Below are 26251 nucleotides of genomic sequence, written 5' to 3' on the forward strand. Positions count from 1 at the left end.
AAGGTAAGGGCTTTTTTAAAAATCTGAATGAACCTCATCATATCGGTAGTGTTGTGTTTTTTTTTTCTTTTCGTGTTTTTTTATTAATCGTCTCTGAATCGCCATCATGTTTTTCTGGGTTAGTTTACGCATCGTTCACATTCATCGCATGTGTGGAGAGTAAATATGCAAACGTGATGTTCAACACCTCGCAACATGCTGTTATACTTCTACTTCTGTATTCATAACTTTGCATAAGAAAGAAAAATATGTCAATATATACCAAGATGAGATTTGGGGGGGTTGAAGTGATTAAAACACTGATATCGGTGTGTTGATGGGGGGGGGGGGGGGGGGGGTTACTCAAACGCATCAATCGTTGTTAGTTGGCGTATGATTGGTGTAAATTAGCGGTTAAGACTTGAGGAGATGAATAGTTGGGGGTTTTTTTGTTGCTTGTTTTGTAACGATGAAAGTTTAAACGAAGCGGGAGTAACAGCAGCTTGTCTTGTCTCACGCAGGCACAAAAGCAAGAGGCTTCTGCCCAGGAACACAGCTGAGCACCCAAAGAGACAAGAGACAGCAAGAGTGCTGATGCTCAAGTGAGAATAAAAATCACAGTTAAAGCTCCTGATGCGGTTGCAAACTCGTTTTCCTGGAGTTTGAGGGAGTTTGAAGACAGTACTTAACGTTATCAGATAATTAATTAGACACCCCATAAGCCCGGAAATCAATTAATTCACAAATCAATAAATCCATAGTCTGGTGTAACAAGAGACCTTCCAGACTGTTAACCCGGCTGTTGAACAACAATAACAAGAGGAGAGCAACAACACACAGGGGCAAGAAATACTCATTTATTTGCTGAAATTGAAGATGGATGGGAGTCTAGGGGAGATGTCCCTCCACAGCCACTCAGAGTTGGCTCACGGCCAGGACGGCAGGGCCATGCTGCACTCTCGGGACCTTTCAGCTGCTTTCCCTAGGCCTTCCCTCGGGGGCCCCTCCATGTCTCTGGAGCACGAGCCTCGTCCGCCGGGCTTCGACCACTCCATGTCAGCGTTGGGCTACAGCGGCGATTCCCCGTCCAGCAGCGGCAGCACTTACACCACCCTGACACCCCTGCAGCCGTTTGATGACAAGTTCCACCACCACCACCATCACCACCCATGCCTGCCGGTCAGCAATGTCATCGGCAGCTTTACCCTCATGCGTGAGGACCGAGGCCTCAGCACCAACTTCTACAACCCCTACAGCAAGGACCTGGCCATGTCCCAAAGTCTGTCGCCCCCCTCCACAGGTTCAGGCCTGGGCTCTACCATGCACGGCTATGGCAGCCTAGGCAACAGCCCCAACAGCAACGCCGGTCAGATGCTCCACGGCGGGTATGACGTCCACGGAGGGAACATTTTCTGCCGGACATCAGATTTTGGCCGTGAGATGTCACCACCGGGCCTAGGAGGAGGCGATGTGTCGATGGGGCATCAGCTCAACAAAATGGAGGCCCATCAGCATGCCTCGGGCCACCACCCTCACATCTACAGCCAGCACTACCAGCCCCACCATCACCCGAGCCAGCAGGCCTCCAAGATGGGCGAGCACCTGCACTCCTCCTCATCCGCCTCGTCCTCGCCCGGAGAGGGCATGCTGGCGGGCTCGCAGGGCGGCGGAGGCGGTGCGGGCGAGGAGATCAACACCAGGGATGTGGCCCAGAGGATCATCACCGAGCTGAAGAGATACAGCATCCCCCAGGCCATCTTCGCTGAGAGGGTTCTGTGTAGGTCACAGGGCACACTGTCTGACCTCCTGAGGAACCCCAAGCCCTGGGGCAAGCTCAAGTCTGGCCGCGAGACCTTTAAGAGGATGTCTCGCTGGCTGCAGGAGCCCGAGTTTCAAAGAATGGCCTCACTCCGGCTGGAGGGTAAGATCTCGCTTTGCTCTCTATCTGCCTCACACACACACACACACACACACACATATATATATATACTGTATGTACATCCACACTCATGCTCCCACAAAAACCACAACAACAAACAGACACTCTCTCTCCTTGTTTTCCCCAAACACCTTCTTCTTTCTCCATGTCTTCCAAAAAAATTCTCCTCTCCAACAATCAGTATGCAGCTCAGGTTGAAGCATGAGGAAAAGCAACAGCATCATACTGATGTTTCCCTTCTTCACACCACCGAATGTACCTCTGGTTTGTCCATTGTCTCAACAGCCTGGATAATAAGAACTTAGCAGCACATTGAGGACAGTTTGAGCAAGAAAGGGTGCCATATGTGCCGTTCCTTTGTTTACTTTGCTCCCAAACAGCTCTTATTGATTTGTACAGTAGCTACAATAAAAAAGCCACAGACATTTGCCCTCCTCTTAAATGAACCATGAAGATCAGCGTGAGCAGCGGTTGGCAATTTAATCGCTTTTGAGCCCACAAAATAATTTGTGCAGATATGCCATTCTGGAGCGATTGATTAATTCGAGCAGTGATTTATATCTGCTCAGCGCACGGCTGAAGTTGAGTTGGCAAGGTAGCTGATGCAAATTAGACTTGAGCTTTTGCCAGACGTCTTTTATCAACGTCGTCACCGAGGCAATTACTGCGAGGCTAAATACAAATGTCGTCCTGCTCAGACGCAGTACCTTGTAGGTTTGTGAGATTCTTCGTTTGTGGAAGGAGAGAGAGGGAGAAAAAAAGAAAAGATTATTGCTCAAGTAGAGACACGTGTGTATTTAGTGCATTGATCATCGTGTACTGATTTCAGCTTCTCACATGTGAGGATTTGCTGCTTTTCTCTGCTTTAATACATTTGGGTTCATGTACTGTTGGTAAGACTAAATTAGCAATTTTAAGGTGTCACATTAGAGTGTGGGAAGTTCTGATGAGCATTTGACTTTTGTTTTACATTTTCTAGACTATATTTAATTGGATAAATAAGCAGCAGCTGCAGTCATAGTTGTATTCATACAGATTTCAGGGGGTAAAGATTTTTTTTTTTTTTGAAAGGCACGATGTAATCTGCTGCTTGACATTTAATATTCTTTGGGGATGTGGATTGAAGACACGACAGCACGCTGTACAGTGCCGTGTTACAGTGTTGTCCCTCCACAGGGACCGAGGACCCATCTGATACACGGAGCACAGAAAGAGATCCAAGTGAACACAGTAATATGAGACAAGCATAAATGTGTGTGTGTGAGTGTGTGTGTGTGTGTGTGTGTGTGTGTATTTGCAAGTGGTCTTCTCACTGCGGGGGTCTGTGAGCAGTACGTGTGTGTGAGTCTGCCCAGTTGATCACTGCTTTTCGCTCTCTGTCAGCAGCTCAACTGATTAAGCCCAACAACACAATAGGGTTCATAGGTAATGATTGTGCACTCTTGCAATCCCTTCACAATTATTGATCTTTGATTGTTTGGCTCTGAGAGCACATGTGTACATCCTCCATTCAGCAAAACGTTACAGCAATCACACCCAAAACCTCTTATCTAAAGATGAGTTATCTGTGGGTTTTGTTCTGTAATTTGACAGAAATGTTGTGTGATGAATGCAATCCTGCAACGTGTGAATGCTTTGTATGCAAAACGCTGCTTCCTGTCACACAAAAACCTAATCTTCCTCAGGATAAAACAGCCCTTTGTTCCTCTGAGCAGATTTCCAGTCATCAATCATTCTCTCTTTATTTGCAGCATCCTTGTTTCTTCATCTTTTACAAACACAAACATTATTTTAACGAGTCAGTGCTCCAGAAGTCCGAGCAGCCGATCAATCAGACTCATAAAAAATTAAAGTCCCTACACAGAGAAGTGTGCTAATGTTTGACGATGCTCCTCTCTCTCTCTCTCTCTCTCTCTGCTCCCACACAGTCTGAAATTGCATATTTAGTTCTTGGCAAAGCCACAATTTGGACAGCTCGGCACTTTTCTACATAACCTACTTTCCGAAGGGGGTTGTTGTTTTTTTTCCCCCCTGGCCAACCCCCTTTTGTTTAATTACAAGCCTCTATTGATTTCCATGGGAAAGAGCAGCACGCCTTGCCCACACACACCTCGGCCGCATCGGCAAATCGAGACTGGAATTAGAATGCGCGGTGCCCTGTGCTCCCCAGTCTGAAGATAGCTCAAGTGCTCTCTGCTTCACGCCTCAAGTTTTAAGATGATCCTCCTTAATGCAGCACTCGCTTAAATACATAGAAGGCCCTTCAGTGTCAGCCAGCAGCACTGTGTTATTTCCATAACTATGCCTCTGCTATGGAGCACTGCAGAGCTCTCTGTGAGGCGTGATGCTTATGGAACATACTTTCTGCCATTTTGTCTTTTCAAATAATTGTCTTTCTGCAGACATTTTGCTAAACACGGAGGAGGTGATCCCTTGGATTTATCCGCAGTATCTTGTTTGTGTGTGTGTGTGTGTGTGTGTGTGTGTGTGTGTGTGTGTGTATGCTTTATGGATTACTTCGAGGTATATGAGATGCATCTCCAGTCCAACCTCAGGCTGTGGAGGAGGCAATCAGGATTTAGCCAGAGAAGAAGGCAGGATAAAGACCACACAGCCATGCTCTGACACTTAAAGTCAGAGTGTGTGTGTGTGTGTGTGTGTGTGTGTGTGTGTGTGTGGAGGGAGAGAGGGGGGGGGGATCAGAGACTATAACTTTAAAGATGATGGCCGAAGCCCTTGACTAAAGGTCTAAATGAATAAGAAAGGTCAATGCGGTTTACGTGTCGGCTCCAGTGCCTGCACCACCCCCACGGTAATGAAAGCCACAAAGCCAGGTCCACCTCTCGCTGCGTACTGTTCACATTCGCCTGGCGAGGCTCAAAGGTCAAAGCCGATTCCATTTGCATATCAGGAATCGCAAACAGGCCGACGTGGCCTTAGCTGCGCAACGCCAAACAAACAGGGTTGGTTTTTTTTGTTGTTTTGTTTTTTTTTATCTGGCTCTTGCAGCTCCCCCCACTCTGGCGCTGAAGGGGTTAACCAGCCTCTGTGGGTCGAGGAGTCTGAGCTGCACAGATTTAATCAATAATTTCTATCAGCCCCTGGCCCAAGAAATCAGCAGGGGGTGGGCTGGGGCTGGAGGGGGGGATTGAGGGAGAGGACAGGGAGGGCGGGGGGGAGGGGGGGGGCAGGAGGGGGGGGGGATTCTGGCTGGGAGGGGGGGTGTAGGTTGAGACGCCGGGGGGTAGGGAAAGGGTTTTCGATCACGTTTCAGCAACACGAGACAGGGGCATACATCATGATTAGGGGCTGTTCCCACGATCATAAGAAGCCTATAGGGGAATATTTATGTCTGCAGGAGTAGCCCCAGTGCCGGGGATTTATAGCATGGTAATTGTGAGCCTTTTACACATGATTACAGCATAAGGAAGCATTTACTTAATGGTCGGCGTTATGATCGTCAGTGAGGGAGAGAGCCGAGGATGGGATGGGAGGCGAGGAGGAGGAGAGCGGCAGGACACCCCGACTCCTCCAACAAGCCATAAATCCACACTACAAGCAAGCTAGCCAGCACTATCATGTCATTCCTTTCATTACTACATGAGCTGAGAGTGCACTGCTGTATATACCGTCTATAGCTGCAGCCCAACACCCAACCCCCAACCCAGAAATATTGATGGTGGGCATGGTATAACACCCTTGAAAAATGTAACATTTGGAGAAAAAATATTTCACTTGTAGTGATATTGACATGCTTCTGACATCTCGGCCTGTTCAGGTTTTAATGAGACGTCGCTCGATAACTCTCAGAAATGCAAACGAGCTCTGGATGCCTAAAAGCTAACAGGCCCCTGTAATCTCAAGTTGACAAGAGTGCATCCCCGAGTCAAAACATTTCCTTCAGATAATGATTGTAGAGGAGAACGCACGGGGGGGAATTCACATTCCCGAGATTTATTCATGTCCAGTTGAGTACTTAAGTTTCAGAAAGTCAGCTGGATGTCAGAGCAATCAAAGCCCACGCTCGCACACAGCTCTGATGCCGCTGTTGTGATGGCACTCGTGTGGAAAAGACGGCAGTGAGGTCACACTTCTTTCTCAAGCGCTCTGCTAATGAGAGAAATTTGCCGCTGTGAGTCTGAGAAGTGAAGAGCCGGTCATACAGTAAACATCAGCAGCAGAAGCTCGCTGTGTGAGATGTTTCTCAATGGGAACATGTAAGCCAATCAATTGAACGTGTCAACGCAGATTCACACCAGAAAAGCAGCCTCTGTGCTTTCTCTAATGTATGTTTGCAGCATGTGTGTGTTTGATTGTGTCTGTGCGTGTTAAGGTTTGAAATATGAGATTTCAAGGTTATACCTAGCTGATATCTCCATCTAATCAAGTCATTTTGTCAATAATAGAGCTCCACAAACCTCGTTTTCTTAAAACAGGTGAAGAAATCTGCCAGTGAAGCAAGATTATTTAATCCAGTTTGTACTAGAAAACGGCTTGTTTCAAGGGTCTTTATTGATACTTTTCTTGATTTTAGAACTGTGAAGAGCCTGATTCAAAACGCAGATGTAAATCTCTGGAAAAATGGGTGGCAAATATCTCCAGCTCTTGTGAGATAATAAAACATTTAGGACTCAAATTTAGAAAATATAAGATTTTTTATAACACGTGTCTCTAGATTTGATTGTTTTCATTTGTATTCCTGTAAGTGGGGATAAAGCCTGTAAAACAGCATTCAGACTACCACAGGCATATATAAATAACACCTGATAATAAGTATATATATATTTATTCTTTTTTAGTTTAGTTTAGTTTAGTTTATTTGGATCCCCATTAGCTGTTACCCAGGCAAGAGCTACTCTTCCTGGGGTCCATGTTAAAATAAATACAACCAATTACAATTACAATTACAATATAACATAAATGCATACCTAAATATAACCCCCCCCCCCCCAGAAAAAAAGGTGGACACAAAGTAAGTGTAGAAAAAGTGCAAACCAATAAAAGCCATTACCAAGTAACACAACCTGGATGAGAACAAACAGGACAAGAAGCACAACCACAAACTTTAGACTGATGAGAAGACAGTGAGCTAAATAGAGGACCTGAAAGATTTGGATGAGACAACAAAAAAAAGAGTATAATATTTTACCAAGAACATTATAGAAACTCAAGAATCAATTCCCAGAAACGCAAAATAAAGAAAAAAAAGAAAGAAAATACACCTTAGTTTCCAGTTTCCCGACTTCCAATTCAGCATTTAATAAAAGTCCAGTATCGGCACTAATCCATTGGTCCTCCCTTAGTGTACGTGTGTGTTTGTGTGCGTCTGTGTGCCTTGTTGTGTTATGTGCACGTACACCAGTGCTTACACTTAGAAACGCGATACCATCAGCAAAACAGTCACTCAACCACACAGTGCTGATTGAAACCTCTTAAAAGTGTGCATTTAGGTAATTGCACGACTCCCCCCAAATATGTTTTAGTCCACTTAAGGCTTCTAAACACCATGGGCAATGCCGACTCTGCTTGTTTCACTCACCCCTGACGTAACCCGCCTTTAATAGAAAATAAATTAGTTCCCCCTAAAGTGATTATTACTCACTCACTGCCGCCACATGTAAATGACTTTTATGAGAAACTAATGATGTTGAAGTGTCTACTAAGGGAAAGGGAAAGAGAGGAAGTGGAGGGAGATGGACAGAGAAAGAGAGAGAGAGAGAGGAAGGGGGGAGGAAGGGGAGGGAAGTTTGGCTCGGTACACAAAGGCAGAGGTTGGTGTTGTGTTTCCTGTAAATACAGAATTACAGCGTGTTAGAGGTGAAAGGTTCAGCAGTAGATATGCAGAGGAATATGCAGCCTGAATTCAAAATGCTCGTCTGATTCTCAAAATGGATCTGAGCTCAGCCCACACACATCAGGCTATTTTTCTTCTTCACTGAACAAAACTGCCTCTTTTTTTTTGGTATTGTATTTATTTATTCATTTTAAATTTCAGACTTTTTGTGAGGAAATATTGATTATATAATTGGGCGAGCTGCCGCAGCTGCAGTGGTGTTTAACCCAGACCCTGAGTTTATTTTTTTATTTTTTTTATTTTGGCTTGCTGTAAACTAGACAGACTTTAAAAGAACAGATTACCAGAAGACTTCATCACCTCTTTGACTGCTTTAAAAGTTTGAATACAGCCAACTTTTACACTGAGTTAATTCAGCAAGACATTTAATTCTCTGAGGACCACAGCAGAAAAAACGAAGAATTAAAGTAGACTAAACTCAGTTATAAAATGTAAGAAAATCCAATGCATAATTTTGTTTATTCAGCATATCATACTAAATATATACTCGAATGATTCTTTAGTGTTTCTGGAGTTTGCTGTTTGCTTTAGCCTTTAATATCATGCAGTGTTATTTTCTCATTTGAATGTAGATTGCAGTTTAAAATGTAAAACAGGCCGTACAGCGCCGTAATGGATTTAACTACCGCAGACAAATGAGTTGCAGGAGTATTGTTAAAATGCAGTAATCGTAGCAAAAAGAAAGAAATGCTGAGGTTGAAGGATTTTGGCTGAAAATGATTAATTATGTTCATTGTTCTTTTTTGGAAAACGAGAATTTTACTCTGTAACTGTTTATGAGCTTGAATGTGATTCATTTTTTGGAGAATAGAGCCATTATCAATACATGACGACACCCCGTTTTGCACTTTGTCTTCAGGCCAGATACATGTAAAAAAAAAAAAAAAAAAAAGATGTTTTCCAAAAGAGCAATGAAGAGCGTAATGAAAACCATGAGGATCATTTAAGAGCTTTGGCCTGGATGTACCTATCTGCTTTATCCCAACAGTCTACAACAGCTCACTGGCAATAAGATGTGATGGGCTGAACATCTTGATTCCTTTACTGCACAATGAAACAAGTTGCTGATTCATCTCTTTTAACTAATCAAAGTTGCTTAGCTAATCTGTTTTCTTTCAACAAATCCACTTTCCCTCAGCCTAATCCATTTGTCCTAGTTAGCCAGCCAGTCTGTTAGCTAACCTGTTTCCCCTTTCCTTTTTTTTAATTTATCTTTTATCCATCTGCCTGCAGCCTGCAAGCGGAAGGAGCAGGAGCAGAGCAAGCTGGAGCGCAACCAGGGCCCGAAGCGCACCAGGCTGGTGTTCACAGACCTGCAGCGGCGCACCCTATTGGCCATCTTCAGGGAGAACCATCGCCCGACCAAAGAGCTGCAGATCACCATCTCCCAGCAGCTGGGCCTGGAGCTCTCCACTGTCAGCAACTTCTTCATGAACGCCCGCCGACGCAACCTCAATAAGTGGGCAGATGAGGGTCGTCCCTCCTCCACGGGTTCCTCGGGCTCCAGCGTTTCCTCCTCCGCAGTGTCCTGCAGCACGGCGTGATGACGGACCGACGAGGAGGTGCCGTGGGGAGAAGGGTGCCGAGGGAGCAAGGGGGCACATAGACTGGTCTAGGCAGAGATCAGCCGTAATAAATGTCCTCCTCGTTATCAGAAGGAGCGACGGAGCCAGCTGTTATAGATGATTTTATGAAGATGAAGCATTTTCCAAACCAAAGTTGATTGCTCCCTTGAAATGGAAGGGGGGCGATACCCAGAGTGATATGATCGCAGGATGTGAGGTCCTGCTTGTATAGTCAAGGGTGCGAAGATGATTTGACTCAAAGAAGAGTCACACCCTTACATAGACACCATCTCATTGCATTATTTTGATTATGTAGATTAGAGAGAATGAGGGTATTACAAATCAGGAGGAAGCATATTTTGGTGTACCTTCAAATCTATAGTCATCTCTCCAAAACGTGAAGAATCAAGAGGTGCCGTTTTGCTCACATATGGAGAGCTCCATTGTGTAACTTCTTAATCAAAAGTGTTCACCATCATCCAAAGACGTTTAATCCTCACCCAATGTTCTTATGGCCCTGTTTTTCCTCAAGAATCATTGTGAAAGAGGAAGAAGAGGCATCTTTTTTACTTTCCTTTTTTTTCTTCTTCTTTTTTTTGGGGGGTGAAGAGCCTAATTCCCTTTTCTTAGCATGTGTTTCCATGGTGATGGTTCCCAGGATTGTATGGCAGTGTTCTAAGTTCGGAGCCTGGAATTATCAGGAGGGCTCTGTAGCGTCTCCCAGTTGTCAATCATTTACCATCAACAGGAGCTTTTCCTGTTTTTTTATTTTTTATTTTTGTGAAGATGGTCCTGCCTTGAATGAATCAGAGTTTTCAAGGGGGAACCGCAGCCGCATCTCGCCATACACCAGGACCAGAATCAATAAACACAAGTAGGACGTAGAAACAGATTTTATTGGTGCAACCGTCTAGCTTTAAGACTCTCACTGAGCTTCCAAACGAAAGCTCCACAGCCATTTTTTTTGACTCCAATTCAAGCCAAAAAAAAAAAAAAAAGAGGAAAAAAGGAGAAACTAACTTTGAACACAAAGGCTCCAGAGGGAAGAGGTACACCTGACACAATGTATAGTGACATTGCAGTATTTTTTTCCACTCATTTCCAAACAACTGTACACACCTCTGCTCCAATACGAAATCTTTTTTTTACAGATGTCTAGAAAATGGAGGAATGTGATTCTTTCAACCCTTTTTGTACAGATTTCAAGCACATCGCTCTATTTATAGAAACACGTTGGAAGTGCGGGGCAGTTTGTTTCAGCCCTGCTGACGTACAAGGTCATTTTTTTGGTCCACAAAGGAACGGCTTTAACATGCCTCCTTATAGCCAATAGTTAAATCGAAGCAAGAACGTTTCAAATGCAATTGCTGATCTGATCAACGTATTTATTACTGCATTTGTGTATTTATTGTTTTCCATTTTTCTTTCCTATCTCTATTTATTTGGTTATTTATTTATGCTATCTATATACTGTAAGTATTTATTTAACAATGCTCTGTATGTCTGTGTGAAACTGAAGACTTTTTCTGATGGGCACTTTTAGCTGTAGAATCCCATCGTAATACCAAAGATTAACATTGCCTCCCTGAATGTACGGCCTGAGTCCCTAAAACCTGTCCCTGATCCCAACCCGATCCCGACCCGATCCAGCCCGACCCACCCAGTGATGTTACGTACAGTATCTCTCTCTATCTTTAAGGCCTGGCCTTTGTTTTTGTTTTTATTTTTTGTAGAATAATGGGGATTTCTTTACTCTTGCAAATGTCTCTGTGGTCAGCTCTTAACGCCAAGGCCAAAGCTTGTTTGAATGTTGTGATAATATTAATAATGAATAATACTATGAATAATAACAATAATAATAACACTGATGATGATGATGAGGATGAGGATGATGTGGCATCCCAAAGGTTCACAGGTTGCTTGTAAAGTTGTGTCCAGACCAATGCCATCTGGCGGAGTGTGTAAAGTATCTGCGGACCCACTTAAAGCGCCAACTGAAGGCCCCATTGAGTGCGAGTCCTTCAGGGTCACATGCAAACATGCGTACTGTGCGTCTGCCTGGGGAAATGCATGGTTGTGACCCCTCCCACACCCACTCCCACCCCCCTCACCCAACATATACCTTACTTGCCCCCCCCCCCTGTGCAGTTCAGACACTCCAGTCTATGTCCAACTCAGTGTGATCTCACCGTCCTCCACATGCCAAGCCCTTCTGCCAGTTGTCTCAGTTCCAAAAGGGTTCGTTCCTGGAGTTTTTGGGGTTTCTAAGGTGTGTTCCTTGTCCTCTGGGGATCTTGGGTTTTTACTCCCGAGCTCTGAAGGCCTTAGGATTTGTTCTTGACCATTCAGGGTCTTTGGGTTTCTTCCTGGCCTTTCGGGATTCTTCTGGTTTGTTTCTCATCTTCCAGAGATTGTTGATTTTGTTGCAAGGCCTCTTAGGCTTGTAGGGGTTTGTCCCTGAAAATCTAAGGGTCTTCTGGTTCATTTATCATCTTTTACGAATTTCAGATTTTGTTGCAAGGCTTCTGGAGTTCATGGGGTTTGTCTGTGGCCTTCTAAGAGCCTTAAGGTTCATTTCTGATATTCTGGGTTTCTTGGACTTCATTCAAGGTCTTCTAGGCTTCTGAGGGTTCCCCCTGCAACTTGCACAGGCACAATATTTTGCGTGCTGAATGCTTAAATTAGGAGTGAATCACCCAAGATCTGATTCTCTGACCCCTGTGTAAATGCTGCCAAAGAGTGGTGAGGCTAGCCTGGCCATTTCCTATCCTCTCTTTCTCTCGTTTTCTCTCTCTTTCTCTCTGTCTTTAACATTGGAAGGGGTGGACTGCCGGGGCCCCTTTCACAGCATGCACTTGAAAGACGGGTGGTCATGAAAGAGGCCATCGACTTTTTCACGGACTTCAAAGAGGAGGCTTTTTTCATCCTGTCTCCTCTCTGGGTATCTGGTCTGGGGTCCGCTCTCGGCCAGACCTGTGGGCTTTAGGGGGCATTCAAAGGGGGCGGGGGGGAGATCAGAGAGGAGGCTGAATCATCCAGAATGAGGATAGTGGTAGTGGTGTGAGTGTGTGTAAGAGAGGTGGGAGGGGGGGTTGTTTGAGGAACAGGAGGTGTTGGAGTAGTGGGGCATGGAGCTGAATTAAACTTTAATGAGTAACAATTGTAAGCATGCTGAGAGCAAAGGTGGGGGGGGCAGTGATGGGGGTTTGCCGTTGAGTCTGTACAGGAGGGAAAAAATAAAAAAAATAAAAAAGCTTGGAGGCTCCTCTGCCAACCCCTGCTCACTCCTGTCATTGTATCAAAGCTGAGGTGACACCTTCAAGTTTCTCTTTGTCTGTCTGACTGGAAGCCTAAAATGGAGACAAAGCTTTTTGTATTGAGCCACCTTCTGCTCCGCGTTGAGCAGGGAAGCTCTTCCCTCTCTGTACAGAGGGCAGGCGGGAGGTAGGAGGGAGGAGTGACTGCTGCTGCAGGTGATCCACTTTGCCATTTTAGCCTACAGCACCCCCTAGTGGCTTTTCTAGTAACTTGACCCTGAAACAAGGCCCGGCTGCCAAGGCTGTTGCAGAGCAATTCTGAGGGACGTAAATAATGGATTAGCAGAACTGAAAGCTTCTTTATACTTTCAGGGTAAAAAAGAAAAAGAAAAAAGACCAAAAAAATATTTTTTTTGATAATGTTTAAACCAAAAAAAAAAAAAAAAAGCAACCAAAGATTGATGGGTAACTGCTGAAGCATTATGTATCATGGGTAGTTTTAGCAGTTCCCTATCAGAGTTACAGTAGCACTCAGAGGATTAAAAAAAGCACCAATGGGGTTCCGCGTGCTGATTATTTATGTTTGCAGAAAACAGTGTTATGTTGAGCTGGAACTGAGAAACTGACATGAGGCAGTGTCTTCAGATGGAAGTCTTTTGACTCTGTAAACCCCAGTATCCCCTTTCTGTCTCCACCCTCTCCCCTGTGTGTACATGAAGACTTTACCCATCTACCTCAACTGTGTGAGATGTTGTGTGGCAAAGATATTCCTTAACCAAAGAATCCATCCTGTCAGGGTGTCTGTCTATCTATCTATCTTGTCTGTCCATCCGTCTCTTCTTCATGCCTTTTACTCCAAACCAAATGTGCTGGAATCAATCCGTTACAGGAGCCAAAACGAGGCCCCAGTCCAGCCAAAGCTTAAGTCCAGTATGCTAGTGTCCCATTGATACATGTTCTGTATATAAATAAAATCATTCTCAAGACCAAAAAAGAAGGAGGTGACAATCCAAGCAAGGAGGATCTTGCTGTAATCAACGTTGCCTATTCCTTGTTTTCCGGACAACTCGAATCATGTGACTTACTTTAACAGAAAAGCCCAAAAATCAAGCGCTCATCCCAAAAATAAAAAAAGGTCAGAGGAGACAGAAGCTATTTTTCCATATTTGTAAACCACCCCTCCCACCCCTGTTTTTTCCAAAAATGTTTAGTGTAGTTCAAATACTGTTTGATCCCACTGTTGTAAGTAGGAATTAATGAAATCCATACAAAAAGCTTTAAATGAGGAAGAGCTGAGGGAAATATTATATTTGACTGAGTCTGAGTTTCCTCAGCTTGGACTCGACCCACCATGCTTTATCGTGCCATTCTTGTCCATGTGTTAGACTTACTAATGAATGTGGCTAACCAACCAAAGGCTTAAAAAAAAAAGATACACAACACTTTAAACGTCAATCATGGTGGGACATTTTGTATCAACAACTAAAGAAAATCCCTTTGAATACCTCATGTGAAAATTGTTTGTTGTGATGTTGCACTAAAAAAATAAAAATGACTCATTTGTAACCCAACATGGTGCTCTGTTGCCTTTATTCTGACCTTGGGTGTATACGTGGTGGTGGTGGTGTTGGGGGAGCAGCTCTCTGGGTTTTAAAAGGCCAACAACTCTTTTTTATGAAATGCTATTATCCAATTCTTAAACTGTGCTTTTATTTCATTCATCCCAAAATACAAGAAATCAACCTCATGAACCCCTGATATACCCCTTAAAGTTGGTCTTAAGTAGAAAATATGCATTATATTTTGTATCTGCGTCTTTCAGCACTTCACTGTGGCCATATGAACATATTGAAACCTTTTTAAATCCAGTTCTATAGAGTAGGGCTATTTGGGCTGCAACTAATGATTATTATCATTATTGATAAATCTGACAGTTGTTTTCCTGATTATTTGAGTAGTTGTTTGGTCTATAAAATGACAACAGTCACAACCCAAAGATATTCAGCTTCTATATTCATAGAAGACCAAAGAAACCAGAACATATTTCAGCAGCTAGAAAGAGCGAATTTTAGCATTTTTCTCTTAAATTATTTTAATTTAAAATTTTCTTTACTAAGAGTAATACATCATCAATATACATTCACCAGCCACTTTATTAGGTTCAACTGCTCATACACACAAATATCTATTCAGCTAATCACAAGGCAGTAACTAAATGCATTTAGACATGTAGACATGGTCGAGGCGACCTGCTGAACCTCAAACCGAGCATCAAAATGGGGAAGAAGGAAGATTTAAGTGACTTTGAATGTGGCATAGTTCTTGGTGCCAGACAGGCTGGTCTGACTTTTTCAGAAACTGCTGATCTACTGGGATTTCCACACACAACCAATCTCTAGGGTTTACAGAGAATGGTCCAAAAAAGAGAAAATACGCAGTGAGTATAGCAGTTCTCTGGGCAAAAATGCCTTGTATTGATGCCAGAGGTCAGAGGAGAATGGCCAGACTGGTTTGAGATGATAAAAAGGTAACAGCAACTCAAATAACTATCCATCTCAACCAAGGTCTGCAGAAGACTATCTATGAACGGTTGATGGTAGGTAGACATTGACATGGTAGGGTCAGAATTTGGCCTAAACTGCTTTGTGCCAATGGGTCAGGCTGGTGGTGGTGTAATGGTGTGATGACGGATATTGTCTTGACACACTTTTGGCCCCTTTGTACTAATAGAGCATTGTTTAAATGCTACAACCTAACCCTAACCCTTACCTACCTAATGGCGCTTTTCCACTACACAGTTGCAGCACGACACGCTGCGGCTTTGGTCCAGGAACGTCCTTTTCCATTACAAAGAAGTACCTACTCAACGTGGGCGGGGTTGTTATAGCACGGCTCTGCGAAACTGCCGTGACTTTGTTTTATACGCGACACAAACACATAAACAATGGAGGACATTGAGGCGATGGTGTACTTGTTGCTGTATGTGGCTTTCTGTCACACACAAGGCAAGAAAATTGAGCCGTATGGTTGTAACACTGTTGCCGGTATTTAAAAATGCCGGGTTTGATTCTTGTGTGGGACGGCTCATGACTCTTCCAGTGACAACTCTTCCGACCAATCAGCGGCCAGCAGTCTGTCGACGTCACATTTAGTATCGGCTCGGCTCGCTTGGAACCTCAGCAGAGCAGGTACTAAAAAAGTAGCAGGTACCAGGTACTATCCCTAGTGGAAACCCGAGCCGAGGTGAGTCGAGTCGTGCTGGAACCAGGGGTGGATTGGCCATAGGGAGTACCGGGACTTTTCCCGGTGGGCCGGTCAATAATGGGCCGGTGGCTGGTTTTTTTATTTTTTTTATTTGTTCAATTAGTTTTTGCTGCGCCTTGCCATGGTTACTCTCCCGGCCCAGGGGCAGAGACATGCACCGGCCCACAGAGCTCCGCTGCAGCCTGCAGACACAGCAGAGGCCCATTGGCTTGTCTGTCTAAAGAATACCTGGCCCAGTGGCCCTATGATAGGCTACAGAGGCCCATGAGTCCCACCCACGCTGGTTCTTGACCCCCCCTCGTCCAATCACCTTTGATGACAAGCAATCAGATGAGAGATAGTGAGAGATAGGCTGTGTCTCAATTGCGAGGCTGCATCCTTCGAAGTACGCGGCCTTTGCGGCCTTCGAAGGATGCAGCCTTCTGAGGAACCTCCGAAGGCTGCATCAACCGTTGTTAAATGAGACGGTCTAGCCTTCGAGGCATTTCCTGGTTGCGTCACCAGCTGTTCCCGCCCATAAGACGAGAAAGACGTCTCGCGCAAAGGATCTTGGGATCTGGGAGCATCTGGGAGGCCGCGAAGGATAGTAGCGGTCAGGGTTCGAATTATAAATTTGACCCTAAGGGGGTCCCTATTTAAAAAAAAAAAAAAAAAAAATGTGCATACGCTTCAGGCTGTGTAGTGGGGGTACGTGATTCATGACGTCATCAATTTGCTTGCCATCCCTCAACATCATCAACATTCCCTCAACATCCTCTGCACGTTCACGCAGGCTCGTAGCCGGAGATAATATCACACACACACACACACACACACACACACACACAATGTACGGTGAGGTGTGTCACTAGTGAGGCACTGACTTTTTCAACATTTTCAAACACATCCACAAAAATATTTACCAAAGAGGGCTACCAATAAGTTTCATATGTCATACCAGCTTGGTTCATATTTTAAATTACATCTTTGGCCCAGGCAGAACGAAAAATAAATGGCGTTCCAGTACCCTACCTCCATACACAGAACAAACAACAGAGCATTATGACATTATAAAGCATATAGCACCACGGCGGATGCCAGACAAACAGGACTGCACCATGGCTGGTGCCCCAGACAAAACATACATGAACCACGGTGCTAGACAGAACAGGCCACACAGCATCACAGCGGATGCTATACATTCACATCAAGGCACAGCATCGCGGCGAATGCTCCACGCACGCACGCACGCACGCACACACACACACACACACACACACACACACACACACAGTTCACTTAAAAAAAGAAAGTAATGAATTTCTCTTACCATTACGGAGACATAATGGCATGGCGAAAAAGTTTAAGCAACTACAGTACGATTTTTTTTTTTTGCGAATAATGCGTATGAAAATATATAGAGAGAGAAGTCTTCTTCGGAGTCCGAACTTGACATTCGCAAGATCCAAATTTCCGTTTCAGTGCGCGCATAGTGGTGTGGTGGTGAAGTACAGCCATATGCGTTGCGGTATAATAAACACGTTCAATACAAAGTTGTGAATGCATGGTGATCGGAATATGAAACGAGTTTTATTTATTTGGCGATATTTATATCTAAATGGTGATATATTTAGGGCTATTATGCTCATTAAGGTAATATAATATGACGCATTGAAAACACAGAAAATCAAGTTTGCCTCTTTCATAGGAGCCTTAGGGAAAGGGAGCTCAGCTCCCCTTGGCTCCCACGTAATTCGAACACTGGTAGCGGTGCATCCTCGAAAAAGAGGGAAAAGAAGGCCGCATTTCAAGGCTGCATTTGAAGGAGTCTTCGAATTGGGACAGCCTTCGCGCGGCGTTGTGACGTAATCGGCCTCTAAATGCGTACTTCGAAGGATGCAGCCTCGCAATTGAGACACAGCCATAGCCTACTACTACAACAAAATGGACAATGCGGCTAAAAAGCGAAAAGGCGGAGCGGAAAAACAAAGAGATAAAAAAAGAAAAGCTCTAGCAACCGACGCTGCTACGAGCAAAAAAATTTCAGAAATGTTTGCTGCGGGGACCAGCGTGGCCGGAGCGGCTTCAGGAGTGGGTCCCTCTCAGCAGCAGGTGTCGGACAGTGAGTCAAGTGAGGCTCCCGCTGCCATGGTGGTGCAGGAGCAGGAGGTTGAGGAAGACTCTCCACCATGTGGAAGTGGTGATAGAGTTTTAAGCAGGTGTGAGCCTGCCAGCATGGTGTGGATAAAAACTCATTAAATGTTCAGAATGGTTACTAACTGTATGAACTTTACTTGACATAGCCTAATAAATAGCAAACTCTGCATAGTGTGGTGTGTTACAACTAGGCCTAAATCTAGTTATCTAAAGTATTAGAAAACAATAACCATATTCATATACTATCCTGATTAATTGATTAGTTGCTTTTATTAACCACTTAACCACTATTTTCATCAAAGGATGCCACACAATTACAAATGTGCAAGCTTACAACTCACATGTTGCAATGTGATGTGGTTTGAGCATGTAGATCTGCTACTTTCACAATTTTTGATAATTTCTACCTACAATGACATCCGCCAAATCAGGTCACCAGAGTTAAAGTGTTGTAAGTGTCAATATGCACCTTTCTTTGTGCCTATAGTCTAATTCAGGGGTCTTCAACGTTTTCCAGGCCAAGGACCCCCAAACTGATAGAGAGATGGCGCGGGGACCCCTTACTTTTATATATTGTATAAAATGGTGTTTTATATTAAACCGGTCCTATAGTGCCATGCATAAATGTACCTTATTATTATTATATATTACCAGGTGTATTTAAACTTGATTCATGTTGATTATGCCTGCAGCACAATGCCAAAAAATCCGGCGCACGTTTCCGCACACACATGTTGCCCTTTTCTGACTTTGAGCCCCTGCCCCTCTATAATCATGTGCACGTCTCTGATAAGGACGCTTTGCTCTCACACGCGCTGCATTTATAGTCACACAACACACACATGCGCACGCAGTCACTTTCTAGTGCGCGCTCTTGCTCTCTCCAGATTCCGGGAGATTGTGTCTCATTTGCGGGCGTCAGGGAGCCGCTATCAATATGCGGGAGACTCCCAGAACTTCCGGGGGAGTTGGAATGTCTGTAATACACAGGTTCATATATTCATGTTTTTATTTTAAGCATGTGCAAGGTACGACCTCGTGATTGGCACAGCAGCGATGGGGCCGGGTCCTCCTCGTTGGCGGGACAGTTGTTGTGAATGAACCGGTGCCCAGCTTGAAACAGCTCCTGTGTGTCGCTGAATGTGTGCACTGCTGACTGAAAGACGTCTTCTGCCTCCATTTATCTGTTCACTACAGTGTGTTGGATTCATGTTCATGTGTATTTAAAGACATTTCAATTTGTGGAAAAAATTGCAAGGGGGAATATAAAAAAAATGTCTAATCAACCAAAACTTTCGCGACCCCCCTGCAGTACCTCCGCGGACCCCCTAGGGGTCGCGGACCCCCTGTTGAAGACCTCTGGTCTAATTTGTTCATGATGGACATTGATCTAACACCATAACACATATGTAGCCTATGATGCTTTACATATTTTTTTCAGTCAGTGTTTATGGTTTATTGCTCGTTCAACAGTTTCACATTATACAGTTAAAACTAAGTCAAGCCTATTGAAGTCTCCAGAATATAAGGGATATTGTTCAGTATACTATTGTTATTAAGGGCTTGTGTGTTTAAATGTACATCAACATGAGTTGGCACAGTATCTGAGCATGGATTGTAGTGGGCCGAAAAAAAAGAACCAAAAAGTCCAGGGCCGAATTTTTGTCCCAGTCCAGGCCTGGCTGGAACTGTGTAGTGGAAAAGCGTATTGTATAAGTATTGTTGCTGACCATGTCCATCCCTTTATGACCACAGTGTACCAAAATGTCACAATGCTCAAATAATCTCAAACTGGTTTCTTGAACATGACAATGAGTTCACTGTACTCAAATGGCCTCCTCAGTCACCAGATGTCAATCCAGTAGAGCAGCTTTGGGAACAGGAGATTCATATCATGGATGTGCAGCTGACAAATCTGCAGCAACTATGTGATACTATAATGTCAATATGGACAAAAATCTCTGAAGATTGTTTCCCAGCACCTCGTTGAATATATGCCACAAAGACTTAAGTACGGTGGCCCTGAAGTGCAAAATACAACAGCAAATCAGAAAACACAACAGCATTAGAGAGACTCACAACGGAAAAGGTGGGTACATGGTAGGTGCTTACAGGTAGGTAGGTATTGGACAATGATGCCTCGTCCTGATTGAATGTACTGTCTGTCAGTCTGCGAGTAATAGGCGGGGGCCAAAGGGAAATTACGTGTATTTAGACGATCCCCACCGAGGGAGGACCTAATTGTCTGTGTACAACATCTTAATTTTTCAACAAATTAAACAAAAATTGTTACCGCTCTTACCTCTTGCACATTTTTTGTTTGTCTGAGTTATCGGTTCCGGCAAACCAAGCGGGCAGCTATGCTCGGGGTCCGACATGTATGACTTCATTGCAGTTATTGTCCAATGACACGACTCGAAATTTCCTGGGGTTTAACTTTTTTTTCTTTGTTTGCTGTTTACCATGGATACTGCAGTTATTGTCCAATGACACGCCATGGATCTGCTGCTGTCAAGTCGGAGTACAGTACATCAACACTTCACACACACATTGCTAATATAACACGGATTTTGCATATATATATATATATATATTAAAATAAATATATATATATAATATACATATATATTATAATATATTATAATATATTATATATATATATATATAAATGAGGTCAGCATGCATAGTTAGTAGACTTTAGATATGCTGATTTTGAGACATTTGGACAGAGCTGAACAAGTGGTTTCTGGTCTTTATGCTGCTGGCTATAGTTTTATATTTAATACTACAAGAGTGCTATCAATCATCTCATCTAACTTTTCACAAGAAAATAAAAAGCTATTTACCAAAATGTAAAACTCTTCTTTTAAACAAATTATATTGACCTTCTGAAAAAATCAACCCACTGTTTGATGAGATTGTATATAAAACAACAACAACACAGAATAAAAATAAAACATGCCAAAGGGCATTTTTTGGTTACATAAGACAATGTTACTTTCATACAGGCAGGTAATTTAAAGATGCTTTCATGTCAGCATGTGCACAGGATAGAGATATTTACCAGAGACACATGTATTGATTTTGGCGTTCATTCTGTTGTAACATGTAAAGACTGAATCGACCAGCAAGCCAATTTTCCAAAGAGTCAATGGATTGTTTCAGGCAGTTTTTATGGCAGTTGAAGCTACCAACAGACAAGCCTGATGCTGCTTCAGTAAAATCAGTAAGATCTTTACCTCCACTGCATCAATGGCACAGAACACAGATCTGATATTTACTGAAATGCCAACATTGGCCTAATCACATAACTGATATATCGATGCAAACCTGTCGTGTATCACTGTGACTGAGACTCAACAAGGGGGGTGATGCTTCATAACATCTTTATTATAGATTCAGAAATACAGGCACAAGATAAAGCGTATCAGTGATCACATGAAGAAGAAAGAAAATGCAAAAAAGTAGGAAGGAAACTTAAGTTTGTATAGACTCAGTCTGGTTTCCTCTGCAGCTACATGATGGGGTAGCAGGGGTGCAGAGCGATGCCACACTGGTTGTTCTTGTTGCGTGACATTTTGACGTAGCCCGCTTCTCCATAACTAGTTCCCCAGCTGGATGAAAAGTAAGAAAAGAATATGAGTAAAGGGAAAAATCAAAGTTTACATCAATAAACACAGCAAAGTCATCGAAAAAAGGGTCATAATGCATAATGATGTTCTCTAGCAGAACATGACAGAAATATGTTTAATGCATTAAACTTCATTGTATTCTGGGAACTGGTTATGTTTTTAATGTAATAATTGATGGGAAATTAAATTCCTTCTTCTCTTTTATGCAGAAATCATTTTGTGGCTTAGCCCAACTTTGCAGTCTGTGTTAATCATTGCTTTAAATACAAGTAGTTGAAGAATTTAGAATCAATGCCACCACGACACTCATGTCAGCAAAACACTCAAAATCTGAACAAAAATAATTCTTGTCCTGACCTCAGTGATTCACTTTCTCTTTGTCCTCCAACAAAGCCAGAGTGCTAAAGCTCATATAGGCCGAGGAACATACAGGACCCAGCTATCTTGTCCATGTGGGCCCCAGAAGGGTTAAATTTGGGCTGCAAATATGGGTCCCAAGCGGGTTTGTCTGCATATGGACCTGTGTTTGTCCATATGGGCTTTAAGTGGGTTCTGACTGGGTTTCAGGTGGGGCCAAGAGTAGTAAAGCTCATATGGGGTGAGGAACATACAGGACCCAGCTATCTTGTCCATGTGGGCCCCAGAAGGGTTAAATTTGGGCTGCAAATATGGGTCCCAAATGGTTTTGTCTGCAGTTTCCATGGTGTCCACACCTGTGTGTGTCCATATGGGCTTTAAGTGGGTTCTGACTGGGTTTCAGGTGGGGCCCAAATGGGTGAGACCCATATGTTTGCCCATATGGGGTCTAAGTGGGATCAGAATGGACCTTAAATAGGGCCCACTGAGCCAGCCCACATGGGCTTCACATGTGGGGCCCATGTTTCTGAAACAGTATGGGGCCCATACAGTTTGCCCTGTTCATACCCATGCCCGCTTAGCCCACGTACATCCCTTATGGGGCTCATACAGTCAGCCAAAGTGGGCTTCACGTTACTGAAATGTGGGACCTGCAAAATTTCCCCAGTTCAAGCAATGGGCATATGGGCATGAGGGCTGGGAAGCTATATGGACTGAGTTTATATTGTGTGTACTGTGTATATTCATACCTGTTCTTCACCAGCCAGTAGTCTTTTCCGTTCTCTGTGCCGTAGCCCACAACTACGACCGCATGGGTCACATCCTGTGTGCACATCGGGTTATCGTACACTCCTGAAATGACATCGTCATCACATTTATGTATTTTTTTCTTTTAAGAAGAGAGTAGAATAGAAAGCTTTATCCTTATTATATATTACATTTAGCCTTTATTTAAATGTCAAGGGGATCATATCATATATAAATATTATATTAATGAGATTACAGGTGCCACTCCATTTTTGCTTTAAAAACAGATATATAATAAAATAATATATAGTATATAATAGCATAACATGGAGAGTATTGCATATGAATAAAATAAATAGAAAAATAAAAGCAGCGGTCAAGAGTATTGCACAGTTAAACATGTAAAGACATGTTTATGCCAAGATTTCTTGAATTCTTACTCAATTTTGTATGAATTTAGCTATATTCTGATTTTGATTCAGATGTTTTATCTAAACTTGTATTGATATCATTACTGGGATCAATATACTGTAGCCAATAAATCCCTATCCAGCTGTAACTTTAACAATTACACCGGTCCTTCTCATGAGAGTTTTAACAATTTGAGCATTTCATATACTGTAGGTAAATAGTATTAACATGTAATGTCATTGTTTTTCCTCTGTAGAAAAGATTATAATATGTAATTGTAACCTGTTAGTTAAAAAGTTAAACTCTTTCTGTGACTTTTTGCTCCCACTCCTCTAAAAACAAAATGATAACATGTAGATCTGTAACTCCTCAGCTTGATGTAAATAAAGATGAGAGCCTGTGCAGCTGATGATGATGTGTGAACATACCACCCTTGTAGAACTTAAATTCTTCTGGTTTTGCGTCAATCGCAACTGCAATGGGTCCGATGGTGAAGACGGCCTGTTTCATCTTATACTCGTCCCCTGGAGCCAGGCAGGTGTGATCAATCAATGTTGCAACATTGTTGTTGGAGTTGTGGTGGCACTGTCCATCCTGAAATAAGAGGACAAACTGTTTTTATAGTAGAGAATTTAAAATGGATGCTATTAAAGAAAGCTGTTTAAACCCCCTCAACAGGACCCCTGTTTAATTTCTGATTTGGAAGCTTGCTGTTCTATCAGACTCCCAAATCCCAAAACGTTATTTAGAGAGCAAGAGTAGATGTAGTCTAATTATTTATTTATCTTTTAACTTCTGGAACATTTGAACTTTAATAATTGGTCAGAAATAAAACAGAAAACTGAGGTGAAGAGTGAGAGTTCTGCTAAAACGTAATGCTCATTTTTAGCGGGAACAAGTAGGAATCCAGTACAAACTCAAGTTTAGTTAGAGAAGTAAACTGCAAAAGGAGGATCATTTCACTCTATGGTTGCCTTTTTTGATAAAAATGTGTCTAAAGAACATTTTTGTTCTTTTTAAGTGTTATGAGTTTACAACCAAGGGAAACTCGCCTTCATTGCAACAAGGGTTTTAATTTCTTTCAGTCCGATGACAGACCTCTGCTGAAGAGGTCATAAACACCATGGAAGCATCAAGTACCAAAATGCATTTGTCAGTTACAGATCCATAGTTATTTGTTGTCCAGTAACAAAGCTCAAAGTGATCCAATTAGTTTCACATAGTTTCTCACTTGTCCTAAAATCAAGCTTAATGGGTTAAACTGATTGATACATTGTTGACCAGCAACATTGAACCAATTACTTACTTCTGCTTTGTATGGGTATGAAGCCTCAGACTCGATACCGTGGTCCTTGATGTAATTGAAGGCATTTGTATAGAAGCCACCGTGGCAGCCGTGGGTGCCGTATTGAGTTGAACAGTCCACCAGGTTTTGGGGGCTGAGGTCTACCAGCTTCCCTGTTTTCAAGGCCAACTGACCCTCCAGGGCACCGACAGCAGTGAAGGCCCAGCAGGAACCACAAATGTGTGGTTGTGACTGCAATATCATGGACACAATGCATCACACTCCCAGTATGAATCTGCTGCTGCATTTAGCTGAAGATATTGTAAATGCTTTATGCATCACTTTATACATTCCCACATTTAGAAACTCATGATAAGTTTGTATAGAGAGGTTAAAGGGCTCCAATAACTCTTAAGGTGAGATGTGGTGTTGGTGACGACTTCTTCTATGAACAAACTGAGTCAAGAAGAGTGGAACAGGATGAATTGTGTGTGTGCCTGTGTGTGTGTGTGTGTGGGGGGTAGGGGTTACCTGATCCTTGACACGGGTCACACAGCCATACTCTCTCCAGTCAACGGTATCTGATACATCGGCATCCAGAAAAGTAAGTGGTGCCCTCTTGAGGTCAGTGGGAGGAATGAGCTTGCCAGTGAACTGATGGATCTCCTCTTGTGTCTACAAGGAAGTTGTTAACAAAGGATTCATTCTCCTAATGGATTTTTTGCTGTTTTGTTGATACTATTATTTAAAGACATTTAAAGGACCTGCAAGTTCTCATTCCACTTCAGCTCTCTATAAACATCTATAAACGTAACCATAGTTTATAATAATAACTATAACTACTAACTAAAAAATAATAACTATATATTTGTTTATTTTTATGCTGAATTTTGAGGGTTTTTCTGTCTTTTAACATGTTGGAAATTTGTTTTTTCACTTTAACATGTGATCACTTGGATGTCTATAATCCACAAATGAATCATATCACATGATAAGATGTTAAGCTTTTGAGCTGAAACTAGTCATAATGTTTTCTGCCTGTATCTGGCTGACCTTTCAGCATCATTAAAAACATTAATGATTAATGAATACACGTGGTGGTAATATATCAATACAATTAATAAAACTTGATTTAATCTCTGTATAAAACAGCAGAGTTTCTCACCATGTCTCCCATGAAGTTCATGCCCAGTTCATAGGAGTGAAGCCCCATGGAGGCCTCCAGGTTGTGCATGGTGATGAGCATCAGATTCTTCTCCCACAATCCCCTGCGGTGTGTATTCTCCACCTCAACACACACACAAACACATACAGAATGAGTGCATAGGGTCAAATACTGTGTAAGTAAAAATTAAGCAGTCAGATTGTTTTGGGGGGAAAAATTACAAACATTAAAATTGACAATTTAGCAAGTAGCATTTTTATTACATACCTCATCCTGGTACGTCTTCCCATGGGTAATCTTCCACAGGTCCCAGTGGTCGTCCAGCTGTTTGCTGTCAAACATGGCTGCTTCCCCAACACACAGTGAGACAAGGAGCAGGCTCCCCAACATCAGGCCTGTAAACATACACAGAGAAACATGGACCACATGACTTTTCACCAAAATTCAAAAGTCTAAATCCACGAAAGAAGTTAAATATCTAACCAAGTACATATTCATCATCTTAAATGTCTAACACATCAACAAATAACACAAAAAGCATCAGATTGTATTAAAACTGTAAATTAATTGAGGTAGAAGGTTCAACTTGCCTTGATCAGTCAGACGCATCATCGCTTCTTTGTTGAATCCACTGCCACAGTTTTAACCTGGTTCGTATTT

General features: G+C 42.9%; 2 protein-coding genes across 2 annotated transcripts; one reads left to right on the forward strand and one right to left on the reverse strand.

The window, feature by feature from the left end:
• Positions 1-855: 855 nt before the first annotated feature.
• Positions 856-9316, forward strand: onecutl (one cut domain, family member, like). Its single transcript, XM_053326285.1, has 2 exons — positions 856-1900; positions 9006-9316. Exons 1-2 carry the CDS (start codon positions 856-858, stop codon positions 9314-9316), a joined length of 1356 nt encoding a protein of 451 aa, XP_053182260.1.
• A 12192-nt stretch (positions 9317-21508) lies between these two features.
• On the reverse strand, positions 21509-26002 carry LOC128365740 (cathepsin S-like). The gene is made up of 7 exons (XM_053326304.1): positions 25859-26002; positions 25592-25714; positions 24958-25101; positions 24448-24678; positions 23570-23735; positions 22733-22835; positions 21509-21608 (listed from the first exon to the last, which is right to left on the reverse strand). Exons 1-7 carry the CDS (start codon positions 25994-25996, stop codon positions 21509-21511), a joined length of 1005 nt encoding a protein of 334 aa, XP_053182279.1. The 5' UTR covers positions 25997-26002.
• Between the last annotated feature and the right edge of the window lie 249 nt (positions 26003-26251).

The sequence above is a fragment of the Scomber japonicus genome, chromosome 10 (assembly GCF_027409825.1).
Source record: "Scomber japonicus isolate fScoJap1 chromosome 10, fScoJap1.pri, whole genome shotgun sequence".
NCBI lineage: Eukaryota > Metazoa > Chordata > Actinopteri > Scombriformes > Scombridae > Scomber > Scomber japonicus.

Excerpts from the sequence above, each read along its gene's own strand:
- onecutl (XM_053326285.1), top strand. The coding sequence starts at position 856 with ATGGATGGGAGTCTAGGGGAGATGTCCCTCCACAGCCACTCAGAGTTG. Across the intron at positions 1,901-9,005 it reads GGCCTCACTCCGGCTGGAGG|CCTGCAAGCGGAAGGAGCAG; the intron begins GTAAGATCTCGC and ends ATCTGCCTGCAG.
- LOC128365740 (XM_053326304.1), bottom strand. The coding sequence starts at position 25,996 with ATGTTTACAGGCCTGATGTTGGGGAGCCTGCTCCTTGTCTCACTGTGT. Across the intron at positions 25,102-25,591 it reads TGAACTTCATGGGAGACATG|ACACAAGAGGAGATCCATCA; the intron begins GTGAGAAACTCT and ends ACTTCCTTGTAG. Across the intron at positions 22,836-23,569 it reads ATTTAAGTTCTACAAGGGTG|GAGTGTACGATAACCCGATG; the intron begins GTATGTTCACAC and ends ATGTCATTTCAG.